At 43.3% G+C, this 26,354-nt stretch overlaps 1 protein-coding gene across 1 annotated transcript in view; it reads left to right on the top strand.

Annotated features, from left to right (window-relative positions):
* The window catches only part of LOC137352404 (peptidyl-prolyl cis-trans isomerase FKBP8-like), a 189,329-nt gene that overhangs the window by 157,751 nt on the left and 5,224 nt on the right, over positions 1-26,354 (top strand). The window contains exons 4-6 of the mRNA XM_068017759.1: positions 3,524-3,741; positions 14,787-14,959; positions 20,435-20,512. Coding sequence (XP_067873860.1) covers positions 3,524-3,741; positions 14,787-14,959; positions 20,435-20,512 — 469 coding nt within the window. The remainder of the gene's footprint in view (positions 1-3,523; positions 3,742-14,786; positions 14,960-20,434; positions 20,513-26,354) is intronic.

Here is a 26,354-nt window from a genome sequence, read left to right as displayed (position 1 = left end):
GAGAGGGTGATGGACACAGAGAGGGGAGAGGGGATGGATACAGGGAGGGAGAGAGAGAGATCACAATCACCCGTGACAAATGGACATCTATCCGAATTCTCTGCAATGCTAGATCAAGTGTGCAGGCAGACATTGACTACTTGTGCAAGCAAAATAAATGCCAGGTATCCCATTAAATAGGGAGAAATGTGTTTTAAATTGTGTTGTGTTTTGATGGCATTAGATTGGCTATGCACTTTTATACAGATAAATTATCCCCCATGTCCGTTGCTGAGTCAATAATTTTGTCAAATGTCCGTGGGACAAAATGTCGATGCCTATCTCTGGCTGTCAGTAGGGGAAAGAGAATGAGAAAGAGAAGAAAAACGATTGGGTCGATGACTAAGAGTGGATACGAATCCGTCGAAAGCTAGCAACAGGTTCCAGGAAAGCAGATAGTTTCCAAAACACAAACATAGCAGGAACTAAAACCAAAGAGTTCCATAAAAGTGAGTGAAGGGAAAGGTAAGAGAGATGGGGAGACATCAGGATTGCGTTAACTCAAAACCATACTTTGGACACTTGGTGTGGTAAAAGACAAGGGAAATGAGAGGCACTGAGGCAGATTTTCAATTCACTGCTCGTGTGTAAAACTACTGTTATAGAAACCCCAGACTTTCATCACCATTGTTGAAAATCTAACACGTGCAAAGGGGCTGAAGACTATCTCCACACCTGCTCTAAACATCATTTGTAAATATATTATACTCCAGTTTTAGTCTGTATCAAATTCAATCAAGGATGATTCCAAACAAATACATTACCAGCAGAAAGTAGATTTATTATTCCTCAAATAACAAGTGTTTCTCAGAACAGACATAAAATGTTAAGATCCACAGCAATGCACATATATGGCAAGACTCTGCTGCTGTTTTCATCTATTCTGGGTCTAATTATCAGTAGACTATAGGGGATTTAGATGCTGTTCCTGTCCCTTGTTGTATGCAGCAGGTGATAATTATTATACTTGTTTATCAGCAGATTTTAATACACGGTTGTGTCTTGGTGCCAGCTTCTGTCCTAAAAATATCACATTCAGCTACTCATCTACCTCACTAATTCAACTGAGGCCTCTTCACAAAATGCCTTCAAAACAGTTAGGCACTGCACTTTCACCCCCGAGACCATCAGCCTGGGCTGATGTGATGAAAGCCTCCAACTCCTTGTTGACTGTAAGGGCTGTGTGTAAAATAACCTCAGGCAGTCCCAGCCCATACCCAAACAGGCATGGCTGAACGACAAAGGTGCTCTGAATTGGCACTAATTGACATGGAATTAGTAACCTCATGCAGAGGAGCTATCAAGATGGCTGGTGTTGGAAATGGAAAGGTGTCAGACTGCTGCAGCAGGAGCTGCAATAAGCCTCAGGCAAATTGTTGGAATGATCGGAAGGAGCTTTACACTATCTTTGCTATGGCTGGCTTGGGAGAGCTTATTGGTAACATTGCATGCCTGAAAGAGTAAAGTGCTCCATTTCTCAGTGCTAACAAGCCTCAAATTGTCAAACATAAAATTCACTGTGAAAAAGAGGTCAAATGTAAAGCAATGGGGTTGAAAATCACTTAGGCCTGGTTCCGGGTCTGAAATGGACACTGAGCCCCAACCGGGAGGCTTGAGGCTGATCCAAAATCAGGCCTTGGGCCTCATTAATGTTAATTGGTCAAGTTGCCAGTGTTACAACCGAGGCGGGAGGAATGCACTGTTAATTCAGTCCCACTTCTCCACAGGCCACAACATGTTCTTTAAATTTTCCCACTTGTTGAAAAAGTTAATCAGATACACTATTTTTCCCTGGAATAGAACACACTAACCAGGTTTCTTTACTGAAAAACAAAATTAACAGTTTATTATAAACCAAGTCTTAACTTGAAATGAAGTAAAACAATAGCACATAGATCAAATTTTGTGAAAATTCAACATTAAATTTTTAAAAGTCCCCTTTACCTTAGTCCCTTCATACTCACATACACACACACATATATTCCTATGCATAAATTGGTTAACTGGAAAAATAAAAAAGATTTTTAAATCAGAGCTCTGTTACAGACAAAAACACAAATAGATCACTTGCCCATCCTTGAAAAAAATAGCAGATGGGACTCACTGCACCAAACTGGCACACAGTCCAACCTCTGAGCAACTGTTAAAGTATCTTCCAGAATTAGCTCTATTTAGGCAGCATTGAAAAGCAATTCAGCAGGACTTCTGGAAATGCAGGAATAAGACGAAATGACATACTTAACTTCACTGAGTCTATCAGGGAATTGTGAAAAAACTAGTTTGGTTGCAGTCTTCTGTTCTTCTTTGGAATTCTTTGCTTTTTCTGTCCTTCTTTGGCACTTTAGCAGCACTTGACTTTAGTCTCCTTCCAGAAGGTATTACAGACACGCACTAACTAACAACCAAACAGCTTGACAGTTTTCTGCCCATCCACATGTTCTCTGTTGCTACTGGGCTTGTCCAATCAAAGAGTGTTCGTCAATTTCTGTCCCTGTTGCCATGGCTTCTGCTCTAAGTCTAGCCCAAGCCAGTTGACAAACAGCAACACTGTTGCCAATTCGCCCCCTCACTGTCCTCTTGATTAAAAAACATTTATGTACCTAAACTAGAAATTCCTTTTATAAAATTATTTTTAACAAAACAGAGTCATTTTCATAACACCAGCATCTGGTGCGCTTCCACCAACAGCTCATCCATTTTCAGCGGCAGTGGTCTAAGGAACATCCCGGGAGGGGAAATGGGGGACGGGAGGTTGATCGTGACCATGTGGAGTCTAGGGACCAGTTCTTCTTCATCTGACATCACCGTAACAATAAATAAAACTTATCCATCACCGAAGAATCCTAAGCAGAGCCGGCCCAGTGCCTGCAGTGCTCATCATGCCTATCCAGTTTCGACAAGGGTGCAAGCAGGTGCTAGGCCCCTAATTTACATATATGAGGGACCTAAAGCCTCTTATAGGCAGTAAAATTGCCCAACCCAGTATCGAATTGGCCAACTTGCAGCCATACTTTGGGTGTGGGATGTTCGCGCCTGAAATTGGGTCTCATTGCACTTGTTTTACACCAGCAAAATGGGCACAACGAAGCCCAATTTCTACCCCAATGTAGATGTAAATATAAAGGTCAAGATCTGCCTGATGCTCGATGTCCATATTGTTTATGTAGCCCAAAAGCTCTCCACTTCCAGGTGAGATTTCAGATGCTTTAGGTTACTGGGATTCATTGAAATGTCTGTCTTTTCTAACCTGTGGCTCATAACAAAATTCCACTGACATGTGGCTCCTGTCTACTGCTCACACCTGACTGTCTGACTGTTGTTCTGGTTCACATCCTCTTTCACTCATGGTTCCCTTTCTGCCTAATCTTAATACTGTACAAAACTGCGAATGTTGGCAAAACAACTCTTATGAAAAATCCCCTTTATTGCATAGTAGAGTACTGACAAATGAAGACGGAGTTTTACCTTTTCTCTTCTGTTTTAGAGCTCCTGATGTTCCTGCAGATGCGACACTGATATACGAAGTCCAGCTTCTCAATGTCAGAAATGCTCCTGACCCAAAAAGGCAGTCAGTTTCGGACTGCATTCGGATCTGTAAACAGAAACGTGAGCGCGGAAATTACCACTTCCAGAGAGAGGACTACCACAGTGCTGTGAAATCATACAACCTGGCACTGGACGTCCTGAATGTTTCCTCAAAACGTAAGACACAAGCCAACGGTTGTAGTCCCCCATTCACCAGGTCTCTGACTGATGTTACTGCAGTAATATTTGGTTATTGTATGTGAATTTGCTATTTCATGATCATTCCCTCCCTATTTAATCCATTTCTGTTGGCGTTTTGTCCACACTAAGTGCTGTTAGGTGTTAGCAGTGGCTTGCTGGATCACACTCTTGGCTCTGCGTCAGAAAATCATGGCTTCATATCCCACTCCAGAAATCTAGGCTGACGCTGCAGTGAAATCATAAGGGAGTGCTGCATTGTTGGAGGTACTATCATTTGGATACGATGAGGAAACCAAGGTCACATCTGCCCTCTCAGGTGGATGTAAAAGATCCCACTACTCTACTTTGAAGTAGAGTAGGGGCGTTCTCTCCTGTGTCCTGGCCAATATTTATCCCACCACTAACCTCCCTGAAAAACAGATTGTCTGGTCATTTAAAATAAAATTATTTACTATTTCAGATTCAAATTATTTCAGATTTCCAGCATCTACAGTACTTTGCAGTATTAGAGTTTTTTGGTCAAACTGCTGTTTGTGGGAACTTATTGCATGCAAATTGGCTGCCAGGTTTCCTAGATTATAACAATGACTATACTTCAAAGTACTTCATTGGCTAGAAAGCACTTTGGGACGTTCTGAGGTTATAAAAGACACTATAGACATGCAATTTATTTTTTTCAAAATCAATTGTATTCTCCATTAACTAAATTGATGGCATGGGCCATACTGCTGACAGTAGCTTGAGTATTATCAATTCTGGACACTGCACCTCAGGAAGGATATATTAGTCTTGGAGAGTGTGTAGCACAGATTCACCAGAATCATACCAGGGCTAAAAGGCTTAGATTATGAGGACAGATTGCATAGACTAGGATTGCATATAGAAGATTAAGGGGTGATCTAATTCAGGTGTCTAAGATGATTAAAGGATTTGATAGGGTAGATGGAGAAAAATTATTTCCTCTGGTGTGAGAGTCCAGTACAAGTGGGCATAACCTAATAATTGGAACTAGGCTGTTCAGGACTGATGTCAGGAAGCACTTCTTCACACAAAGGATAGTGGAAAGCTGGAACTCCCTCCCCCAAAAAGCTGCTGAAGTTAGGTCAATAGAAAATTTCAAAACTAAAGTTAATAGATTTTTTTTAGGCAAGGGTATTGAGGGATATGGAGGCAAGGAGTTAAGATACAGGTCAGCACTGAACTAATTGATTGGCGTAACAGGCTCAAGGGGCTGAATAGCCTACACCTATTCCTATCTTCCAGTTTCACTCCACATTGGCCAATAGATGTCAATAGTTAGTGGGATGCAGTAGATATTTTGGCTGCTTTTACTTTGTTCTTGTAAGTAGTGCCTGACAACAATCGGATGCTGCTTTCCATGATACTACCATAGCTATCTTCACATCAAGCGTAAGTGGGTTTGAATATCAGTTGAGGGCTTGGCCTGAGAGGCCATGGCCTGATTTCCCATTGTCCCTGGGTGTGGAGCAAGGCACAGCATGCCCGAAGTATGTTCCTGTCCAGGTGGAGATATGCCCAGATTTGGTGGGGCTGCAGTTGTGGGACTGTCAACTGATCTTGAGGCCTTCCAAACCATCTGGATGCTGTTGGGGGAAGGTCTCCAGACCCAATACTCAATAAAATTCCCGCAAGAAATAAAGTAGGCCTCTTACCTTCCAGCCTTGTTGTCTGGCCCCTCAGACCGACTGACCTGTGGGGAGCCCAGGGGCAAGGATGCACCACCAGCTTCTTGGGCCTTTTTTTTCCAAAAAATATACTTTATTCACAAAATTTGTAAAAGTGCATTACATAACAATTCAAATTTGACTTTATGTAAAGTGCAATATAGATCAGTTTCTTGTAAGTGTAGTGAGGCAACTCAATTACAGGTTATATTTACAATATTGTTACAATCAGGTGAGGAGGGGTCGAAGGTCTCCCCGCTTGTCCCTCTCCTTGTTTGACTGCAACAGGATTTATTTCTCTTTTTAAAGAGAATGTGCTTGCCAATTCAATGAGTGTTTAACTGTTTACGTGCCATGACCAGAAAAGAACCAATTGAACAGGTTTTCTCGAGTTTAACAAAGAAAGAGGTTAGCTTTATTGTGCTGAAACCAATCTAAGTAAAATAATAAAGTACACTCCAACATTCACACACACACACACACACACACATACACACAAATAGGTTACAGAGTGGGGAAGGATAGACTGGTTGGATTACAGTCCGGAGCAATAAAAAGGGGTATACAGTATGTGCAGGTTGGTGACTCAGTTGTCTTCCGGATGAACTCGGTGGTCCTGAGGCTTCTGGCTTGCAGATGTGGACAGCAGATTCAGGATTTTCCTGGAGAACAATAATGCAGATGGTTTCCTTCACAGGGTCTCAGTCTGTAGCAACTACCAGCTTGGGTGGGTACAGTCAACAGGCAGGGTTCAAAGCTTGTAAAGTGGGCTGGAGAGTGAGAGAAAGAGACCCCACTTGAGTCCCTTTTGATCAGTGTCCAGTTGCTTGTCTGCTGCAGAGAGAGAAAACCCAGCTTAAAATGTGCAGATGGTGTCCCTGTCACACGAAGGCTCAGTGTATATTTCCTCTTGCAACTTAATTAGCTAATGTCTATGAATTCCCTTCTCTCAATCAGGTTCCCATTGTTCAAGTGATTACCTTTGAGTGGTTCGTCTCCACCAGTTTAAAGCCCCAAGTGTTTGCCTTTAAATGTCTTGTTAATGGGGATTGGCCAGTGATGCACTCCAAACTTCCCAAGTCATTGTTCTGGAGGGACTGGCCAGACAATTCGACTCCCTCTCAATGCATTGGAATGTAGGGGATTTTGATGCAAATTCTGGTGGCCATTTTAGCTTCCAGCAGTCACCTTATAAAAAATTTTAATTCAGGCCTCCAACCAATGGATTTTTAAAAATCATCATTCGGCATCGCATGCGTTCATGACAATGTACATTTCATGTCAATCCAACAGCCTGAGGGGTTTTACATGAGTTCCAGCCTCTTGATGTACTACAACGAAAGGGCCTTAGACTGTGGCCTTTTCCCATTGCGCCTTTGCGGTGGCTGCCCCATGCTTTAGTGCGTACTCAGCACGTAGTCCTGGACCTTGGACTGTTCCAATCTGTAACACTCAATTGTGGACAGCTCTTTGCACTGGAAGATCGACAACATTCGGGCAGGCAAAAGAGCATCTTTCACCGAGTTGATGGTCCACCAGCAGCAGTTGATGTTTATCGCGGTGTGTGTCCCTGGAAACAGCCCATAGAGCATTGAGTCCTGCGTTACAAAGGTGCTCGGGATGAACCTCAACAAAAACCACTGCATCCCTTTCCAGACCTGCTTTGCAAAGGCACATTCCAGATGGAGGTGGATGATGGTCTCTTCCTCACCACAGTCACCTCGAGGACAGAGACTCCAGGTGTGTATGAAGGATCTGACAGGGAGGGCACTTCTCACCACCAATCAAGCTACCTCTTGGTGCTTGTTTGAAAGTTCTGGCGATGAGGCATTCTGCCAAATGACTTTGACAGTCTGCTCAGGGAACCATCCGACAGGATTCATCATTTCCTTTCCCTGCAGGGTCTTGAGGATGTTCCATGCAAACCATTGCCCGATGGACTTGTGGTCAAAGGTGTTTTTCCACACTAACTTTTCCACGAGATATAGGTGGTACAGCACGGGTCCAACTGAATGGGGAGTTCTGCGGCAACATGGCCAGACCCATCCTTCACAACACCAGGGACAGATAGAACCTCAGCATGTAGTGACACTTGGTGTACCAAGGGAGTACGCACAGCTTGAAGATCACTGGCTTGACTTTGATGGATCTGACTGTGAGCGCTCGGGACATGAGCAGTAAGTCTCTCCAGCAACAGATGGACCCATCTGGTCTCAACCAGGTAAATTTACATGGCACTTCACCTGCAGAGCTGCTGAAGATGTCACACAGCTTGGTGTCTTTTACCACTTCCATCAGGAATCTGGACATGGCATCCAGTTTGCTGTCAGCCCTGCTGGATCATCCAACAGCATCGATGATGCAGTTGAAGTCACTGCCAAGAATGACTTGCCTGGACAAGTGGGAGCTGCTGGAGGATGGCCTCTTTAGAGTCGGGGCATATACATTGATAAACTTCGGTGATGGTGAAGTTGCCTCCCTGCAGCACAATACCCAGGGCGGAGGAACAGCAATCATTTCCTCCTGACCGGATCGATGGGGGCTCCATGAGGAATGTCTGCCCTAGGCCACAAGCACAGGGAATGCTCCCTTCTGCCTCATTACAATGACAATCCTGGACCTACACTTATTGGAGGCACAGGTCCTACTCCACTCCTCAGAAAAGGTCCTGGAAATCTCAGGGCAACATGAAGGAGGCAGAAACTTGACGGGCAAATGTTTCTGGCCTGTTTTTCCCTGGAATAAGCGATTATATTGTTTTTAGCAAGAACTGGTGGCCTGCATGATGGCAGATAATGTATCTCACATAGTTCCTTGTCATTCAAACATGAGTCATTACAACTGTCAATTTAACGTTTCACAAAAGCTAACCCATGGAGGGAAGGCATAACTCAGTTGCAAGTCATATAGACCAATAATCTACTGGAGTAGTGAGTAATATAATTTGAATATGTACTGAAACATGCCTGAAACTGTTAGATCTGTCATAATACTGATTTGTTTAATTTTATGTGACAGTTTCAGGACTAAAGAGAATCTGATATGCATTTCATCAAAGCGACAGTGACTGAGAATATGAAAATGAATCAGGGGATTAGTTCAGGCTTGCATGCACCCTGTTTATTTGAACAAATAGACTGGAATTTGGTCAGACCAGTTAGGCACTGAATACACTTTGCTGTTAAAAATCCAGAGTTACAAACTTTCAGGTAAAATTTCCAGAGGATTTCTCCTGGTCATTGGCCGAAACTCCACAGAAGCAATGCAAATAGCAAAATTAGATCATTAGGAACAGGAGGAGGCCATTCAGCCCCTCAATACTGCTGCACCATTCAATTAGATCATGGCTCAACTTCATTTACCCAACTGTGTTTCATATCCCTTGATAAACTTACCTAACAAAAATCTATTGATCCCAGTCTCGACAGCTCCAATTTTTCCCAACATAATGGGGAGTGAGAGTTCCAGATTTCCACTATTCTTGGTGTGAAAATATCTTCCTGCTTCTGTTACTGAATGGCCTTGCTCTCAGTATAAGATTATGCTCCCTCTTTCTAGATTACAGATCTGGGGAAATAGTTTCTCTGCATCTACCCTATTGAATCCTTTTAACATTTTAAGCACCTTGATCAGATCACCTCTCAATCTCCTAAGATCAAGGGAACACAAGCCAAGCCAATTAAGCTGTTTCTTCAGGGTTTCCATCAAAATCAGGGCAGGCAATCAGGAGAACTCCTGGTGGAAATTTTAGCCCATTAAGGGCAAACGATCTCTGGGAGGACAAGCTCACGATACAGTGGGGACAAATACAGTTCATCTCTAGATGTGCAAAGGATGCTGGAAACCTGTCATGTTTCAGGAGTATACTAACACTCTGAGAGTAGCTGAAGTTAGTTAATTGGATAGCTAGCTTAAACTGATTTCCGAGCTTTAGCAGAGCTCTAGCAGAGCTGACACAGCATTGTTTTCACAGTATAAATTGAGGGGACTCAGTGCTGCTTGTCTGCATTGAGTGCTGCTGGAGGGCACAGAGTGTGAAGAAGGGACTTTGGTAATTGAGGGAGTTTGGTAAGGAGGGTAACTATAAATTAAGAAGAAAATAAATTTGAGTGCACAGAGTGTAAAGTGGGAGCTTGGTGCATGAGGAAGGTCTTTCTTTCTTTCTTTCTTTCTTTCTTTCTTTCTTTCTTTCTTTCTTTCTTTCTTTCGTAGCTGCCTCTCTCTTCAGTACAGGGGAAGAAATTGATTGGTGAGTAACTGGTAAGTTACTTTACTTCTCATTGTAATAAAATTTTTAAAGTTACGTTATGGCAGGTCAGCTCGGCAAAGTGGAATGTACGTCCTGCGGTATGTAACAAATCATGGATGCACCTCGTGTCCTTGTCGGGCACATCTGCAGGAAGTGTCACTGGCTTCAGAGGCTTGAGCTCCGGGTTTCGGAACTCGAGTGGCGGCTGGAGTTACTGTTGTGCATCCACGAGGCAGAGGCCCTTGATGAGGCGGCATACAGGAGAGTGCTGAATGGGCAAGCACTCCGAGATACTGGGTAATACAGCTTCCTGTCACTGTCGAGGAGCATGGAGGTGCCTGGTTCCAACTTGGCAGAGGGCATTGTGTGAAGCTTGCCCTCTCCGTAGCCTCTGCTCCATCTCCCTGTCATCCTGCAGACTCGGAGGCACTGGCAATGCAGCCCCCTCTACCTGTTGCAGCCTTTTTTGTGCACAGGTCACCTACTCCTCTCCATTCCTTTGAGGACGGGGCAAAGGCAGGAACTCGCCAAAACATGTCCAAAGACACTCTGCTGTACTTTCAGACACTTTGCAATAGAAAAAGTTCTAAAAATTTTACTTGCAATTAGGGTGCATAGCCCTTTAAATAACGTTACTGCTTCCCGCTTCTTTTGGCAACAGTAGATAATGCAGGTGTTGCCTGGACCAGCGTTGAGATTCTGGCATCAGGAAGTAGGGTTGTATGATGTCCGGATAGCACCAATTCAACGTGTTCAGCTCACAGTGGGGTTGCAGCTGCATGCGCCCATACACTTGGAGAACACCAATGTGGGCTGCGCAGGGAGCAGCCAGCAGTGTAGTCTGTGCCCGCGAATGCCAGGTAGGCCTTGGCAGTGCTGTTAGAAGCAGTGCTATGCATATGAATTTCGCACCCCACATGTCTGCAACCCTGATTTTACATTCAAGAAAATGACATCAGGGGTTGTGGACACAAGATTACCCAACCCAGGGGTCCTGTGAACTCCAGCAACACTCGATCTGACAGTCAGCATCTATATCATTTGGCCGATAGTTACTTTGAACAGAAAGTTGTCCCCTTTGACTTAACTTTTCCTTTAATACTGTACTTAGCTGCCAAATATCAGCACGTAGGAAGCATCAACGGGACAGTTATTCATGAGTAGCTGTTGTTGAAAGAGTTCAACTTGTGCCTTGACCCTTGCAGCTGTATGGACCCCTGTTAACTAGCCTGACATCTCTCTGAGGCATTTATTTCTATGGCCTGTTTCCCATCGAATGCTACTGAAGTACTTAACCTGTGTTGCTGCTGCTGCAGACAGACTTTGAGATTACTTTAAAATGTTATTACGAATGCAAATGAACAATGAGGCCGAGTGAAAATCTAGCATGTATGCTGTTGGCCTTGGTTTCAATAGTTGCCTTTGTGCTGCACCAAAGCCCATGCTAATGACGCGTGGGTCCTGCACAACTGGCTACAACAGAAAATAAACTTGCCAGGATTCACGATGGGCTTTCCCAGCTGCTGACCTCAGCCGATCCTCACTGCACAAGACTTCATTCAACAGCATTTAATTAGGCACTTGTAGCCTCTTGGTCTCAATATTGAGTTCAACAACTTAAAATCATAACCACTGCTCTCATTTTTTTCAGGCAGCAGCTGTTGGTAATGATGCTGCTATTCCCATGTACACTTCCTCGAGACCCATCTTTTGTTTCTTTACTTGTTCCATTACCATCCCCTTTTTCCTTGCACCATCATTCCTTTTGTCATTTAATCTCTCCTGCCTTCCACCTTATCATAGGCTTTCCCTTTTGTTCTCCCCCGCCTATGTACTTGCTTAAAACCTGTAGGACCGCTAATGTTTTCCCATTCAGATGAAACGTTAGCTCTGTTTCTCTCTCCACAGATGCTGCCTGACCTGCTGAGTATTTCCAGCATTTTCTGTTTCTATTTCAGATTGCCAGCATCTGCAGTATTTTGCTTTTGTAATAATGCTGAGCAATATTGACATGTCAGCAGCATATTTATTTAGAGATACAGCACTGAAACAGCCCACCGAGTCGGTGCTGACCAACAACCATCCATTTATACTAATCCTACATTGATCCCCATATTCCCTACCACATCCCCACCATTCTCCTACCACGTACCTACACTAGGAGCAATTTACAATGGCCAATCTACCTATCAACCTGCAAGTCTTTGGCTGTGGGAGGAAACTGGAGCACCCGGCGAAAACCCATGCAGTCACAGGGAGAACTTGCAAACTCCGCACAGGCAGTACCCAGAACTGAACCCGGGTCGCTGGAGCGGTGAGGTTGTGGTGCTAACCACTGCGCCACGCAGTATAACCCTGATGTTACCATTCTCAAATTGGATAATGCTTTGCTTAGGATGCACCTTGAATGTGTTTTCACTTCTGATCAACAAAGCATGAGGAAAATCTCCAAATCTTTGAAGAGATGCAAGAAAGGTTCTTTACACAGAGAGTGGTGGGTGCGTGGAATGCACTGCCAGCGGTGGTAGTAGAAGCAGATACATTAGGGACATTTAAGCGACTCTTGGATAGGTACATGGATGATAGTAGAATGAAGGGTATGCAGGTAGTTTGATCTTAGAGTAGGTTAAAGGTTCGGCACAACATTGTGGGCCAAAGGGCCTGTACTGTGCTGTACTGTTCTATGTTCTATGTTCTATGGGGGTCACAAGCCGGACCCCCTAAGACTTGAGCACTTCAGCATTGAAATAGGTTGAATGAGAAGACCCTTGTAGTGGTACATAGGATACTATGTGGAATAGAAAAGGTTAATCCTGAGCAGCTAAACCAGGATTACAGAACAGAGGGACATAGATACAAACTGGTAAAAGGAAAGTTCACACAAGAAAGTAATTGCATTTATATGGCACCCTTCGTGTGCACGCGATGTCCCAAAGCACTTTACAGTCATTGAATAAATTTTGAAGTGTCGTTGCAGTTGTTATGTCGGCAAGCACAACAGAAATCTGCGCACAATAATGAGACAGATGACCAGCTAATCTAGTTTTGATGATGTTAGCTTAAAGATAAATGTTGGTCAGGATACTGGGTGAACTCTATTGCTCTTCAAATGATGCCTGCGATATTTAACATCCAGCTTAACAGGAGCATTGGCTTTACATCTCATCCAACATTTGGCACCTCTGGCAATGCAGCACTCACTCTGTATCGGGCCAAAGTGTCAGCCTCAAGTACATTTTGAAGACCTGCAATGGTGCTTGAACCCGAAAACATCTAACTGAGAGGTGAGGATGCGACCACTATGCCAAGCAGAAACTTGGGGCTGAATTATCCCGGCCCTGTGGAGATGGGGTTGGAAGTGATGAGGGAGTGGGGGGGGGGGGTGGAAATAAGGGGTAGCCATGTCAGGATAGCTTGCTGACGTGTTCCCGCCTCTGGTAGACTTTCTCAGGGGCAGGCTGGGAACCTGGTTGGCAGCCCGCTTCATGGAGGTGGCCAACCAATTAGAGCAATTAAGTCCCCATTTAGGGGCCATTTTGTGTTGGCTTTTTCCCGCAATCAGAACAGCCCCCTAACTGTGTGCGTAGGCCACCAGCTCAATCGTGATGGCCTCCTGGTGGTAGACCAAGGGCCACAGGGATGAAAGGCCACAACTGTGTCCATCACTGCTCATGTGGAGGGTTTCCCCTCCATCCTGAAGACCCTCCTGACTTTCGACCTCTTTATTTGATGACTTCAATGCAGGCAACCGAGGGCATCTCCATGTTGAGGTGCCCTCACTCGCGTCTTCCTGCCTCAGCAGCGCCCACCTCTCCCAGTGGAGTTGCTGGCCTGACATCGCTGCTGGCCCTCTGATTGGGCCTCCAGCCTTGGGAACCCGCCCGCTGTCCTTAATAGGTTGGCGAGCGTGGAAGTGGCCAATTAGGAGGCTGCGTCCCAGAAGGTTGAGCTGGCGGGTGCGCTGACGACATGGATGTGCTTGGGACCCCTATATGGGCTGACGCCAGGGCCCTGACGTCTGCTGGAAAAGTCAACCCTTGATTTCAGACAGCACTTTAGAAAGAGTGATCAATGCCTGGAATGGTCTCCAGGTAAAAACAAGAGACAGTCGGACAATGAACTTGGGTCATAGAGTTCAATGGAAATGTGAGGTAGATGGGCTGAATGGCTTCTCTGGTCAGTACATACTTTAAATCCCTCATGGCCTGCCCTCCCTGCATCACTGTAACCTCCTCCAGTCCTACCACATTCCACCCCCCACCAAACTCTTTGTTCCACTGACTCGGACCTCACCCCACTTTTGGCAACTTGCCTTCACTCACCTCAAGCCCATACTCTGGAATTCCCTCCCAAACCTCTCCACCTTGCCCTCCTCTTTTAAGACCATTTTTAAAACTCGACTCTTTGGCTCCATATCTTCTTCTTTGGCTCAGCATCTATTTTTTAAACACCTGTGAAATGCCTTAAATTGCCTTCTTATCTTAAAGGCATTGTATAAATGTAATTGTTGTTGTTATCTTTGCGATAAAAATAGTTGTCAGAAATATTTTAAATACATTTTAAGTGTGATGAATATTCTCTGTCCCAATCCTTTTACAGGATCTTCAGTAGTATTGCACATGGGGAGTCAAAGCCAAATGAATTGGACAGGGCATGCAAATGCAATTCAACCTCTATTTTAAAGTCATGCATTTTGTCCTTATTTTTAATGTAATGCATCAATTTTATATCATTATTTAGGTTTAGGTAGCAAAACTTACAGCAATTTGGGAAAAAAAGTATTGTTTTCACTGCAGTGCAGGCTGAGGTGCTGGGATGCCAAACAACGATACCACAGCACTACCTCTGACAGAAGGTTGTAATTACAGTGTGACAAGTTTACATAGGCAATTTCCATTATAAATGTGACTATTGAAATTTATAATGGGAAAAGTTGACACAAAGGTGCGACCGAAACATACCAACAGGAAGCACGACTTGATAGATATGAAGGGCATATAAATTGGTGTGATTGTCGCTGGGGCACTATTTCTAATTCTACAGTATTTCGCGGTCATTGTAATGTCTTTGCTGGTTTCGAATTGCAGTTAATCCCAGTGCTCAGGAGGCAGAAGAACTGCAGGAAGATGGGCTGAAATGTCTGAACAATTTGGCCGCTGCCCAGCTGAAGTTGGACCTCCATGAAGAAGTGATTGCTTCCAGTAACGCTGTCCTGCAATTGGATCCCAATAATGTGAAAGCTTTGTTCAGGAAAGGAAAGGTTGAGTATTCCAAAACCACAACCAGAATTCAAATGTGGCTTGATTTTGCACTGTGCAAATTTCAACTTTTGTACAAAGCTCATCTGATGGAAATGTTAACCCATTTATTTTATGCAGATTCACCCCTGCACTAGACTGGCAGTAAAAGGAATAAGGAGCCTTTTACCAACACGTTAACTGTTCATCCACTAATATTCACCCAGTATAACTTCAATGCCCGAGTAAGAATTAAAAATGAATTAACTGTTGAGAAAATATACAACATCTTTGGTTCACTTCAGATTTGGGGGCTTCAGTCACTTCGGCATTGCCAAAACCCCTTTCTGAACTCATGGAGAGTCATTTGGTGGAGATGTTATGCCACACAACTTTAGTTGATTCCTTTTACCTATAAAATAATTTCAAACTCTATTCCCAGGAAGGTAAACTAAGTGGGATTTTTTTAACCAGTTAAATGTTTTTTTATTCTTCTTTAGTTTTGCTAAACTTCACCCTTTCTGGTCCAAAGAGAGATCTAAAGCTCAGGCCTGGAAGGACTAAGGTGTCAGGGTTTGACAGTCATGTCTAGAGATCAGTCGGATCAGCTATTGACCATGTTTACACATGACCTTTAGTGATCTGTAGCCAAAGTAAAGATGGTGGAGTAGAAATTGGATTTTATTGCTGCTATTTTATGAGCGTAAAATGGGTGTAACGACATTCACTATCAGGGACCGACATCCTGTGTCCCAAGTATGACTGACAAATTTTTGGCCTGATATTGGATCGAGCCATTTGTCAGGTGTCCCTAGCCACTGAGTAGGCCTAACATATGTAAATAAGGGATTTGATGCCTGTTTTAGGTCCCCTCACAAAAACTGGGGTGCAATGAGCAGGACAGGGCATTGGGCCTACCTCACTCAGGCTTCTTCAATGGCCTCTGTGGCCTAAGCAACACCCGCCAACTAAAGGTACTTTTCAAAAAATAAATTGGCCTGCCTCCTACTGTCCTACTCCCCCACCCCTCTCCGAAGGCAGGCAGCCTTTGAATTTGTTGCTTCAATAAAGGGAGAGTTGCCTGTGGAGGCTCCACCAGGTTATTTCGATGAGGCTGGAGGCCCCATTTTGGCCAGCCTCGAGTGTCCTAGTTTGCCCACACGTTAAATGCATGAATTACATTATCAAATTATTGATATGATAATGAAAAGGTTGCTACATGAACGTGTTTGAAAGGAAGAATGTCTGCCAGGCTTTCTAAAGGGAGGGTCGTCAGGGAAAACAACTTAGTAATTTTTTTTTATTTTGCTTTTGTTTCCCAAACACACAATGGTATCATAATTCGCATCGAAGTATTTCATTACACTGCTTTCCCTGGTCAGCACTGTAACAAGATGATCCACACCATCTCTCCCCATCTCAAAATGGTCCTGAAAGGAAAGGAGTGGGTCCGATGTTAAAACTTCCTCACTTTCTAATGGAAAACTAATCCCAATTTAAAAGTGTCCCACATATGCATGTTGTATTCATATTTCTGTTTGGATACGAGAAAGCAAATAAATTTTTATCACACGTTTACCTTCCCTTCTGGCCCCCTTTCTCCTATTCTACAATTTGCATTCCAAAGGTGTAAAATCCTCTTGGGCTTTCAGCATGGAATGCTTAAAATTGGACATTAATAAGAAACTTGCCTTGAGGCTGGTGAGATTACCGAGCACTATGTTTTCCAGGATCAATAGCCGAGTGACCTGTTGCATCCAAATACCAGGCATGCAGTAAAGAGCAAACTTGTCCCCAATACAAGGAGATCTCTGTCCCCTTCCAGAGCACACATTAAAGAATAATGAATTCTGGCAGGTATCGCCAAAACATTTCTCTGAAATCCTTGCATAATATAACTGGGTCAATGTAATATGCCCTGTGTACAAACTTAAATTGGATAGGACAGATGCTCTGGTCCCTATAAAGTGCACATTAGCCTACATATTAACCATTCATAATTCTCTGTTGCTTGGAGCCCAGTTGCCATGAGGATTTGCTGCCAGGGTACATCAGTTTAAAATGACATATGGTTGGGAGGCAGATTGCAGCTTATTGAGCTGTTTATCCCTCAATCTCGGTTTCTTATCTTTCACTTATATGAGTGCTCGGACAAATTGATTTGTTTTTGTTGAGTTACGTTTCTTCTGTGTTAATCAGAAACAGATGTTGTCTTGGTTCCAAGCTAACTGGGTTGACAGTTCTTTAATAATTTACAGATTTGCATTCATAACTGCCTGATATTAAAAGGGCATCATCGACCCTGTAAAATTATCTGAAGGAGCGTTGGAGTCCCAATAAGCACAACACACAATGGCATCATCCATAACTTGACATCATCTGCATCAGAGAGAGGTCATAACTTCAACTGCATGTGATGGCATTGTGATCCATAACAACAAAGAACAGAGTTCTTCCAAGAAGTGCCAAAGTGGCACTAGTCTCCCTTTCACCTTTCCTGATGCACTGCATTAACTGTGAACATGAATTCATAAGATTCAGCAATAATTATGGATGAGAAAGACCATTCAGCCCATCTTAGTGCACCGATCCAGAATGATCCTACAGTCCCCCCACCCCCATTGTTTCCTCAATGATTCCAGAATTTACTCCTCCACTATAGTATTGGGATATCCATTCCAAGTGTTGATCACTCCTTGTCAAAAGACTTTCCTGATATCAGTCATAAATTTGACTTTTACTAGTTTGAACATGTATCCCCATATCCTATACCTGTAATTTAATTTAAAGTTTCTGCATTTACCTTTTCCATATTGTTTGCTATAGGAGTATTAAGAACAGAAGTAGCCCATTCAGCTTCTTGGGCCTGTACTGCCAGGCAATCAGATCATGGCTGATCTGTATCTCAACCCCATTTACCTTCCTTTGCTCCTTATCCCCTATTACCCTTGCAAAAATCTATCGCTCTCAGTTGACCCTCAGCATCCACAGTGTTTTGGGAGGAAGAGAGTTCCAGATTTCCACTGTCCTTTGTGTGAAGAAGTGTGCTCTGATTTCACTCATGAATGGCCTAGCTCTAATTGAGATTATGTCGTCTTCTTCTGGATTTTCCCATCAGAGGAAATAATTTCTCTTTATCTATCCTATCAAATCCTTTAATCATTTTGATATATAACTACAAGATTTTTATTGTAATACCCCATCTCAGATGCTACCTCTCAGGAGAGTTTTTCTAGTGTTTCTTTATAACTCAGATATTTAACATCAGGGATTAGCCTCATAGTTCTTCTCTGCACTACCTCCATTGTTTAACTATGCCTGCCCTATTTATTTAGTTTTTAAATTTATTTATTTATTTAGACATACAGCACTGAAACAGGCCCTTCGGCCCACCGAGTCTGTGCCGACTATCAACCACCCATTTACACTAATCCCATATTCCTACCACAACCCCACCTGTCCCTATATTTCCCTACCACCTACCTATACTAGGGGCAATTTGTAATGGCCAATTTACCTATCAACCTGCAAGTCTTTTGGAGGTGGGAGGAAACTGGAGCACCCGGAGAAAACCCACGCAGACACCGGGAGAACTTGCAAACTCCACACAGGCAGTACCCAGAATTGAACCCGGGTCGCTGGAGCTGTGAGGCTGTGGTGCTAACCACTGCGCCACTGTGCTGCCCTGTTCCCATTTCCCTTTATTCCCATTCCTGCAACCACCTATCTAACCAATTCTTGGAAGTTAACATGGTTTTTACTTCAATCACTAATTCTGCCAGAGTGTTCCATAACCTCACAACCCACTAGTGTAAAAACATTTCTCCTGCTTTCTGGCTTCAAACTTTTAATTTTAATCTTCTATCTATGTCTTCTCAATCCAGATCCATCAATCACTGGAAACAATCTGTTTCTATCTGTTGCATCCCTTAGTAATTTTAAACACCTCTCAATGAAATCACTCCATAATCTCCTCTGTTGGAACAAAAACAGCCCGAATCTGACAAGTCTCTTCACGTATGTATTTCCTCATACCAGGCAGCATCTTAGTGAATCTGTGCTGTCGCCTCTCCAAAGCCACAACATTCTTCCTATTGTGTAGATTCAATACACACTCTTACCAAGGATTTCCATAGATTCACCACACAGCTTGAGTTTAATACCCTGTACCTTTTGCCATAAATCCCAGTACCTAATTAGTGTTTTTTATGGCCTCATCCATTTGAGGTGCTGTTTTTAATATCTTGCAAAACTGCCCCCCCAAATCCCTCTGCTCTTTCACATCAACCAACCTTCCTCTATTCAATGCATTATTATGGCTTCTACTGTTTTTACCCAAAATATAGCACTTCACACTTACTGGCATTGAAATCCTTCAGTCACATTTTGCCAATTAAATTATACTGTTAGTATCCCCTTCAAGCTTTCTTTGGTTCTCAGCATTATTTACTTGGCCTCCTATGTTATTATCATCTGTAAATATGGAGACCTGTCCCTCTAATCCTCCATCCAAATTATTGCCGTATACAGTGAACAGCAGCATTGCTTGAGTAGAACCCTATGAGACACCCTCCTATCTCCAGCCTTTCAGAGAACCAACCTTAATCTCCTACTCTCTGTTGCCGCTCTTCTGACAGTTTTCAACCAATTTGCTAGCCTTACCCAATTGCATACCCCTTAATCTTCTCCAATAGTCTCCTGTGTGGTACCTTATTAAGGCTTTCGGAAATCTAAATACACCACATCCAATGCATTTCCTCCAACACACCTACTCAAAGAGCTCCATTAGTTTACTCAAACACAGTCTTCCTTTCCGTAATCTGTGTTGGCTTTTAATCATTTCCTCTTTATCTAGATATTTAGTAAATTTATCCTTAACTAAAGATTTCAACTTTTTTCCGACCACCTAGAGCCCAGGTTTGTAATTCCGTGGGTTAGCTCTGTCTCTCTTTTTGAACATTGGTATTACATTGTCCAGTCTCCAGTCCTCCAGCACATATCCACACTCAGTAACAGATATCCTTTCTAGTAACTCCACTTTCCCCATTTCCCTCAGGATGCTTTAATATATGCCATCAGGTCCCAGCACTTTGTCCTCTTTAGTTTAAGCGCTTCCTGTACTAAGCATAAATAATCATAGCAATCTGGAGCTGTGGGGTGGGGGTGAGGATAAAACAGGATTGCGGTGACTTGCGTCACAGTTTGAATGAGCTGCACTCAATATACAAGCACTGAACCGGAGAGAAATACAAACTGACTGGAACAGTCAATGACCTTTAGCTCACCCAGGATTATAATCAATGTTGAGCTGTACATCATTGTGGCTCTAAAAGTCCCTTGAAGCCATTGTAAATGATTCTTTTTTTAATTTAATTTCCACAGGCACTTAAACAGGCAAGCTACAATGCAGTCTACCCATCAAAAGTAGCAACAACAACAGTCCTATGTACTTTTGATTCCTCAAAGTGATTCATTCTGTTTTTCCAATTCTGCTGCAGTTGTTATCAGAACAGGGTGACTATGCGGAAGCTATGGAGACACTAAAGAGAGCGTTGAAACTTGAACCCAGCACTAAGGTAAATAAATGCTTTAAACCTCAATTTAACCTTTACACACATACAGAACGAAATTAGTATGTGTCGTCAAAGAGGATTACAGATGGCATATTTCAGGGTACAGTTCTAATGAAAACAGAAGATGCTGAGCAGGGATTGAGAAAGTGTACTTGCACAAACAGATTTAATTACGTCAAGGCTCTCTTTCTCTCAGGGTAATGACGCTTCTTTTCTATTCATTGGACCAAATCCTCTTGTGTCTGAAGTAACTAATAAAAATCATTTGAATATCTTGGCTTGAATATTTAATCTGTACCACAACATTGCCAAAAGAAATCTGCACTGGGCTGTGAACTTTGGTAACCCTATGAGTAATGATGGTACTTTGCACTTTACAAAAAGACAACTTTTACTTTCATATAGGATCAGCAATGACATCTCATACAAAAGCAGAATGGTACAGACACAAAGCAATCTGTGAACAAACTAAATGTGCTGCATCGTTTCTGTTTTGGTGCACTCCAGAGCTCTTATATAGAGAGAATTACTTGGACTGGCTGCATTTAACACACAAGCAGTCATCCGCAGAGACTTCAGGATTATCCACAGGTCAAATTACTGAGCACTTTAATATACCCTGAGACTTGTTGCTACAAATACACATTGGAACAAGCAGAGCTAAAAAAAAACAGACACGAAACATTAATCTATTATTCTACATTCATATTGGATCATTGTTGAAAATACAATAATAGAGGGGTTTTTTTTACCAGACAGGCATCTCATATGTTCTGCAAGTCTCTTTAGAACAGTTTGACTGCTTTATTCATTCTCTGGCAATAACATCTTAGGCTTATTGTGTTGTCTCTGCAGACTCTCTGGCATCAGGCCTGCTGTGCTCTCCAGTCTGGTTCAGGCACTGAGTTCAGATCAAGCTCAACAGATCCCCCATTTTAACCTGACCCATCTGGCAGGAATGGGGCAGCTTCAGGTTGGGCACCCATTTTTACACTTCATCAAGTTTTTGTCACCATTATACAGTAACTATCATTTATACAATCCCCACCTGTTATTTAGTTTTAGTTTAGTTTTAGTTATACAGCACTGAAACAGGCCCTTCGGCCCACCGAGACTGTGCTGACCATCAACCACCTATTGATACTAATCCTACACTAATTCCATATTCCTACCACATCCCCACCTGTCCCTATACTTCCCTACCACCTACCTATACTAGTGGCAATTTTTGTAATGGCCAATTTACCTATCAACCCGCAAGTCTTTGGCATGTGGAAGGAAACCAGAGCACCCGGAGGAAACCCACGCAGACACAGGGAGAACTTGCAAACTCCACACAGGCAGCACCCAGAATTGAACCCGGGTCGCTGGAGCTGTGATGCTGCGGTGCTAACCACTGCGCCACTGTGCCGCCACATAGCATCCTCGGCCCAACTGTCTTTAGCTGCTTCATCAATGACCTTCCCTCCATCAGAAATGAAGTTTTTCACTGATTATTGCCCAGATTCCAGTTCCGTTTGCAACTCCTTAGATAATGAGACAGTCCATGCCAGTGTGCAAGAGATCCTGAACAATATCCAGGCTTGGGCTGTTGAATGAAAGTAACATTCATCCCGCACAAGTGCAAGGCAACAACCATCTCCAACACAAGAGCACCTAACTACCTCCCTTGACATGCAACAGCATTACCATAAACATCCTGGGAGTCACCATTGACCAGAAACTCAACTGGACCAGTCACAAAGACTGTGGCTACTAGAGCAGGTCAAAGGCTGGGTATTCTGTCACAGATGGCTCACCTCCCCACTCCCCAAAGCCTGTCCACCATCTGCAAGGCTCAAGTCAGGAGTGTGATGGGATACTCTCCACTTGCCTGGATGAGTGCAGCTGCAATAGCACTGAATAAACTCAACACCGTCCAGGACAAAGCAGCCCACTTAGTCATCACTTCACTCACGAGCCTAAACACCAACCCCCTCCACCACCGGCATACCATGGCTGCAGTGTGTACTATCTACAGTATATGTTATAGCAACTCACCAAGGCTTCTCCGGCAGCACCTGCCAAACCCGCAAACTCTACTGCCAAGAAGGACAAAGGAAGCAGTTGCATAGGAACACAATCACCTCCAAGTTCCCTTCCATGTCATGGACCATCCTGACTTGGACAATAATTGCTGTTCCTTCACTGTTGCTGGGTCAAAACCTTCACTACATAGACTGCAGCGGTTCAACAAGGCAGCTCACCACCACCTGCTCATGAATGACTAAGGATGGGTAATAAATGACGGATTGCTAGCAACACCCACATCCCAAAGAATGAATATAGAAAATACTGGCCCTTGCTTGTGGAAGGACAAGTGAGGCTTTTCTTCCTATGCACAAGTCCTCATGTTGGACTCATTCCTGTTAAATTTGTGTTATACTGCTCTGTGCCCCTCTCTGGCACCATAAAAGTTTTCCCTATGGCCTATTAAATCCAATCCAAACATCACCTGGGTTTACAACTCTGCACTATGGAGAGTGTTGTCACCACATGTCTTTACAATGGACTGCAGGAAAAGGCTGGATGCAACCCCGTTAGCTGGGGTAGGAACCACAGAACCCTGAAGGCCTGTCTTAGTAACAAATATCTGCACATTGCCCCTTGCAAATGGTGTGCAGTTTTTGCCAAAAATGACAACTCATTATCCCCACATGACGAATGCTGAAAAATCGTGATGAAAGTTCGCAGCAAAGAGGGACAGGAAATAGAGCCAAAACAAAACCCAGGAGGATTATCTTAAGGAAAAATAAATTCAGTAAACAGCACTGTGGAATTTCAAACATCAGGCTGCATTTCTCTTAAAGTTACATAATATCCAGAGGGTGAGAGATAGCAAATAACACTCTGTGAATTATAAATACAGCAATTGACCCTGGGCTTAAATAGGCTCATAAACCATGGGGCTCACATTCGAACTGACGTCACCTGTTAAAATTCCAAGACTGAGATTTTACCCAAAGCTAATTATTCTTTATTACTAATGTGACATTAGAAATGTTTCTTCTGATACATTTTTTGGCCTTTGCAGTCTGTATTGCTGTAGCTATGGCAACAGGAGATGGCTGCACTTCCTATAATCCCACCATTGATTAGTTGTATAAAAATCACAGTGTTTCTCTAAAATTCACAGTGTCTCTGTAGTATTGGATCTCAAGCACTGTTTGTACTTTCAGTTGGGACTTGCAGTATTACCAAGTTATTTTTGGCAGTGGATCATATATGTATTAGAACACAGGATAATAAAACATGAAGTGAGATAGTCACATCTTTACTATGCTTTTTTCAAAAAGGGAGAGAATGGTTTTTCATATCAACATGTTTGCACCACGTTTAACTGCATTCAGACGTCCAGATCATGAGCTACAGTCCTGAAGTGGATTGCTGGAAACAGTTATGTAATGAAAGTTTCAGTCAGTGGCTATACAGTGTTACTGGGAGTAGGTTAAGCTGGGGAATCAGAAAGAAACTTTCATTTATATAGCACATTTCACAGCCTCAAGATGTTCCAAAGGGCTTTGGAGCCATATAAGTACTTTTGAAATGTAGTCATTTTTGTAATGTAGGAAACACAGCAGCCAAGTTGCGCACAGCAAGGTCCCACAAACAGCAGTGTTACAATGACTAGGCAATTTGTTTTTAAGTTACGTTGGTTGAGGGCTAAATTTTGGCTTGGACACAAGGCAAAACTGCCCTACTCATCTTTGAAATAGTGGCAGGGGATTTTTTACATTCACCTGAGAGAGAAAACAGGGCCTCAGTTTAACGTCTCATCTGACAATTACAGGCATCAACCTGGACACATTCAAGTCTCAGAAGTGGAACTTAAACCTGCAACCTTCTGAAGCAGATTACAAGTGTACTACCCACTTAGCTACAGCTGACTACCAATAGGGATGGTGATCAAGTTCTTTAAGGAGAGGAAAATAGATTGGAGATGGGGGTGGGGTGGAGGGGGCATGGAAATTGAAACAGAAGCCAACCTGGAGCAGCTGGAATGTGAAGGAAACACTCGTATACAATTCTTGGAACTACTTAGCAATAACATCTCACACTGAAGAGTGTATGCAGAGACTCATCGACAGGATTGCGGCTGCTTGCAACGAATTTGGCCTAAACATCATTCTCAAGAAAACGAACATCATGGGACAGGACGTCAGAAATGTTCCATGCATCAATATCCGTGCCCACACTCTCGAAGTGGTTCAAGAGTTCACCTACCTAGGCTCAACTATCACCAGTAATCTGTCTCTCGATGCAGAAATCAACAAGCACATGGGAAAGGCGTCCTCTGCTATGTCCAGACTGGCCAAGAGGGTGTGGGAAAATGGCGCACTGACATAGAACACAGAAGTCCGAGTGTATCAAGCCTGTGTCCTCAGTACCTTGCTCTACGGCAACGAGGCCTGGGCAACGTATGTCAGTCAAGAGCGACGTCTCAATTCATTCCATCTTCGCTGCCTCCGGAGAATCCTTGCCATCAGGTGGCAGGACCGTATCTCCAACGCAGAAGTCCTCGAGGCGGCCAACATCCCCAGCATATACACCCTACTGAGCCAGCGGCGCTTGAGATGGCTTGGCCATGTGAGCCGCATGGAAGATGGTAGGATCCCCAAAAGCACATTGTACAGTGAGCTCGCCACTGGTATCAGACCCATGCCATCCATGTCTCCGCTTTAAAGACGTTTGCAAACGCGACATGAAGTCCTGGGACATTGACCACAAGTTGTAGGAGTCAGTTGCCAGTGATCGCCAGAGCTGGCGGACAGCCATAAAGGCGGGGCTAAAGAGTGGCAAGTTGAAGAGACTTAGCAGTTGGGAGGAAAAAAGACAGAAGCGCAACGAGAGAGCCAACTGTGTAACAGCCCCGACAACCAATTTTATCTGCAGCACCTGTGGAAGAGTCTGTCACTCTAGAATTGGCCTTTATAGCCACTCCAGGCGCTGCTCCACAAACCACTGACCACTTCTAGGCACTTACCCATTGTCTCTCGAGATAAAGAGGCCAAAGAAAGACTTAGCATCAGTAATTGGGGCAACTTTGACATCCAGCACATCGACCAAGAATTATTAGTTAAGGCTGCCCTCTGCTGGACATCTTAAAAACTATGTTTCCACATGTATCCATTCTGACCAGAGTTTGTATTTAGATGTTGCATTGTCAGAAGTTAGATTGAAGCATTGCTAAATATTACCATCTACTACACAATCTGCATGTTCACAATAGTAAACATTGGTACTAATATCTTTTGTTTAATAACAAAAGGAACATTAGCAACAGGAGTAGGCTACTCAGGTCTGCTCCGCCATTCAATTATTCATGGCTGATCTGCAACTCAACTCCATTTTCCCACTTTTACTCCATATGCCTTGATATCGTCAATAGTGGAAGCTTCATAGCAAAACAAACATTTACATGACAAGTTTGTGGCTGTATCTGTTCCAAACTGTTAGTGTAAATGTAAATGGCATGAAAAGATAATTTAAGAAAAATCCCATTAGCATTAACAAAATGGCACCCAAGTCAAAACAAAGTGCTGGTAAATGTAATAAAAGCACATTGTTTCAATAGTATATGGAGTGAAGTATGTAAACTATCACTGGATCCCAGGTGATAAGTGTAAGGTAATAAGGAGAAGTGAACATGGTGTATTTTTTATTTTCTTAGCCTTGTGTTCCAATCCCTCCATGGCTTCATCACTCTCTAGCTCTGTAACCACCTCCATTCCCACAATCTTTTGAAAACTCTGCTTTCCTCCAATTCTGGCCATTGTCACATCCCCGATTTCCTTTACCCACCATT

This window comes from Heterodontus francisci, chromosome 38 (assembly GCF_036365525.1).
Source record: "Heterodontus francisci isolate sHetFra1 chromosome 38, sHetFra1.hap1, whole genome shotgun sequence".
Taxonomy (NCBI): domain Eukaryota; kingdom Metazoa; phylum Chordata; class Chondrichthyes; order Heterodontiformes; family Heterodontidae; genus Heterodontus; species Heterodontus francisci.
This window is presented reverse-complemented; position numbering and strand designations above follow the sequence as displayed.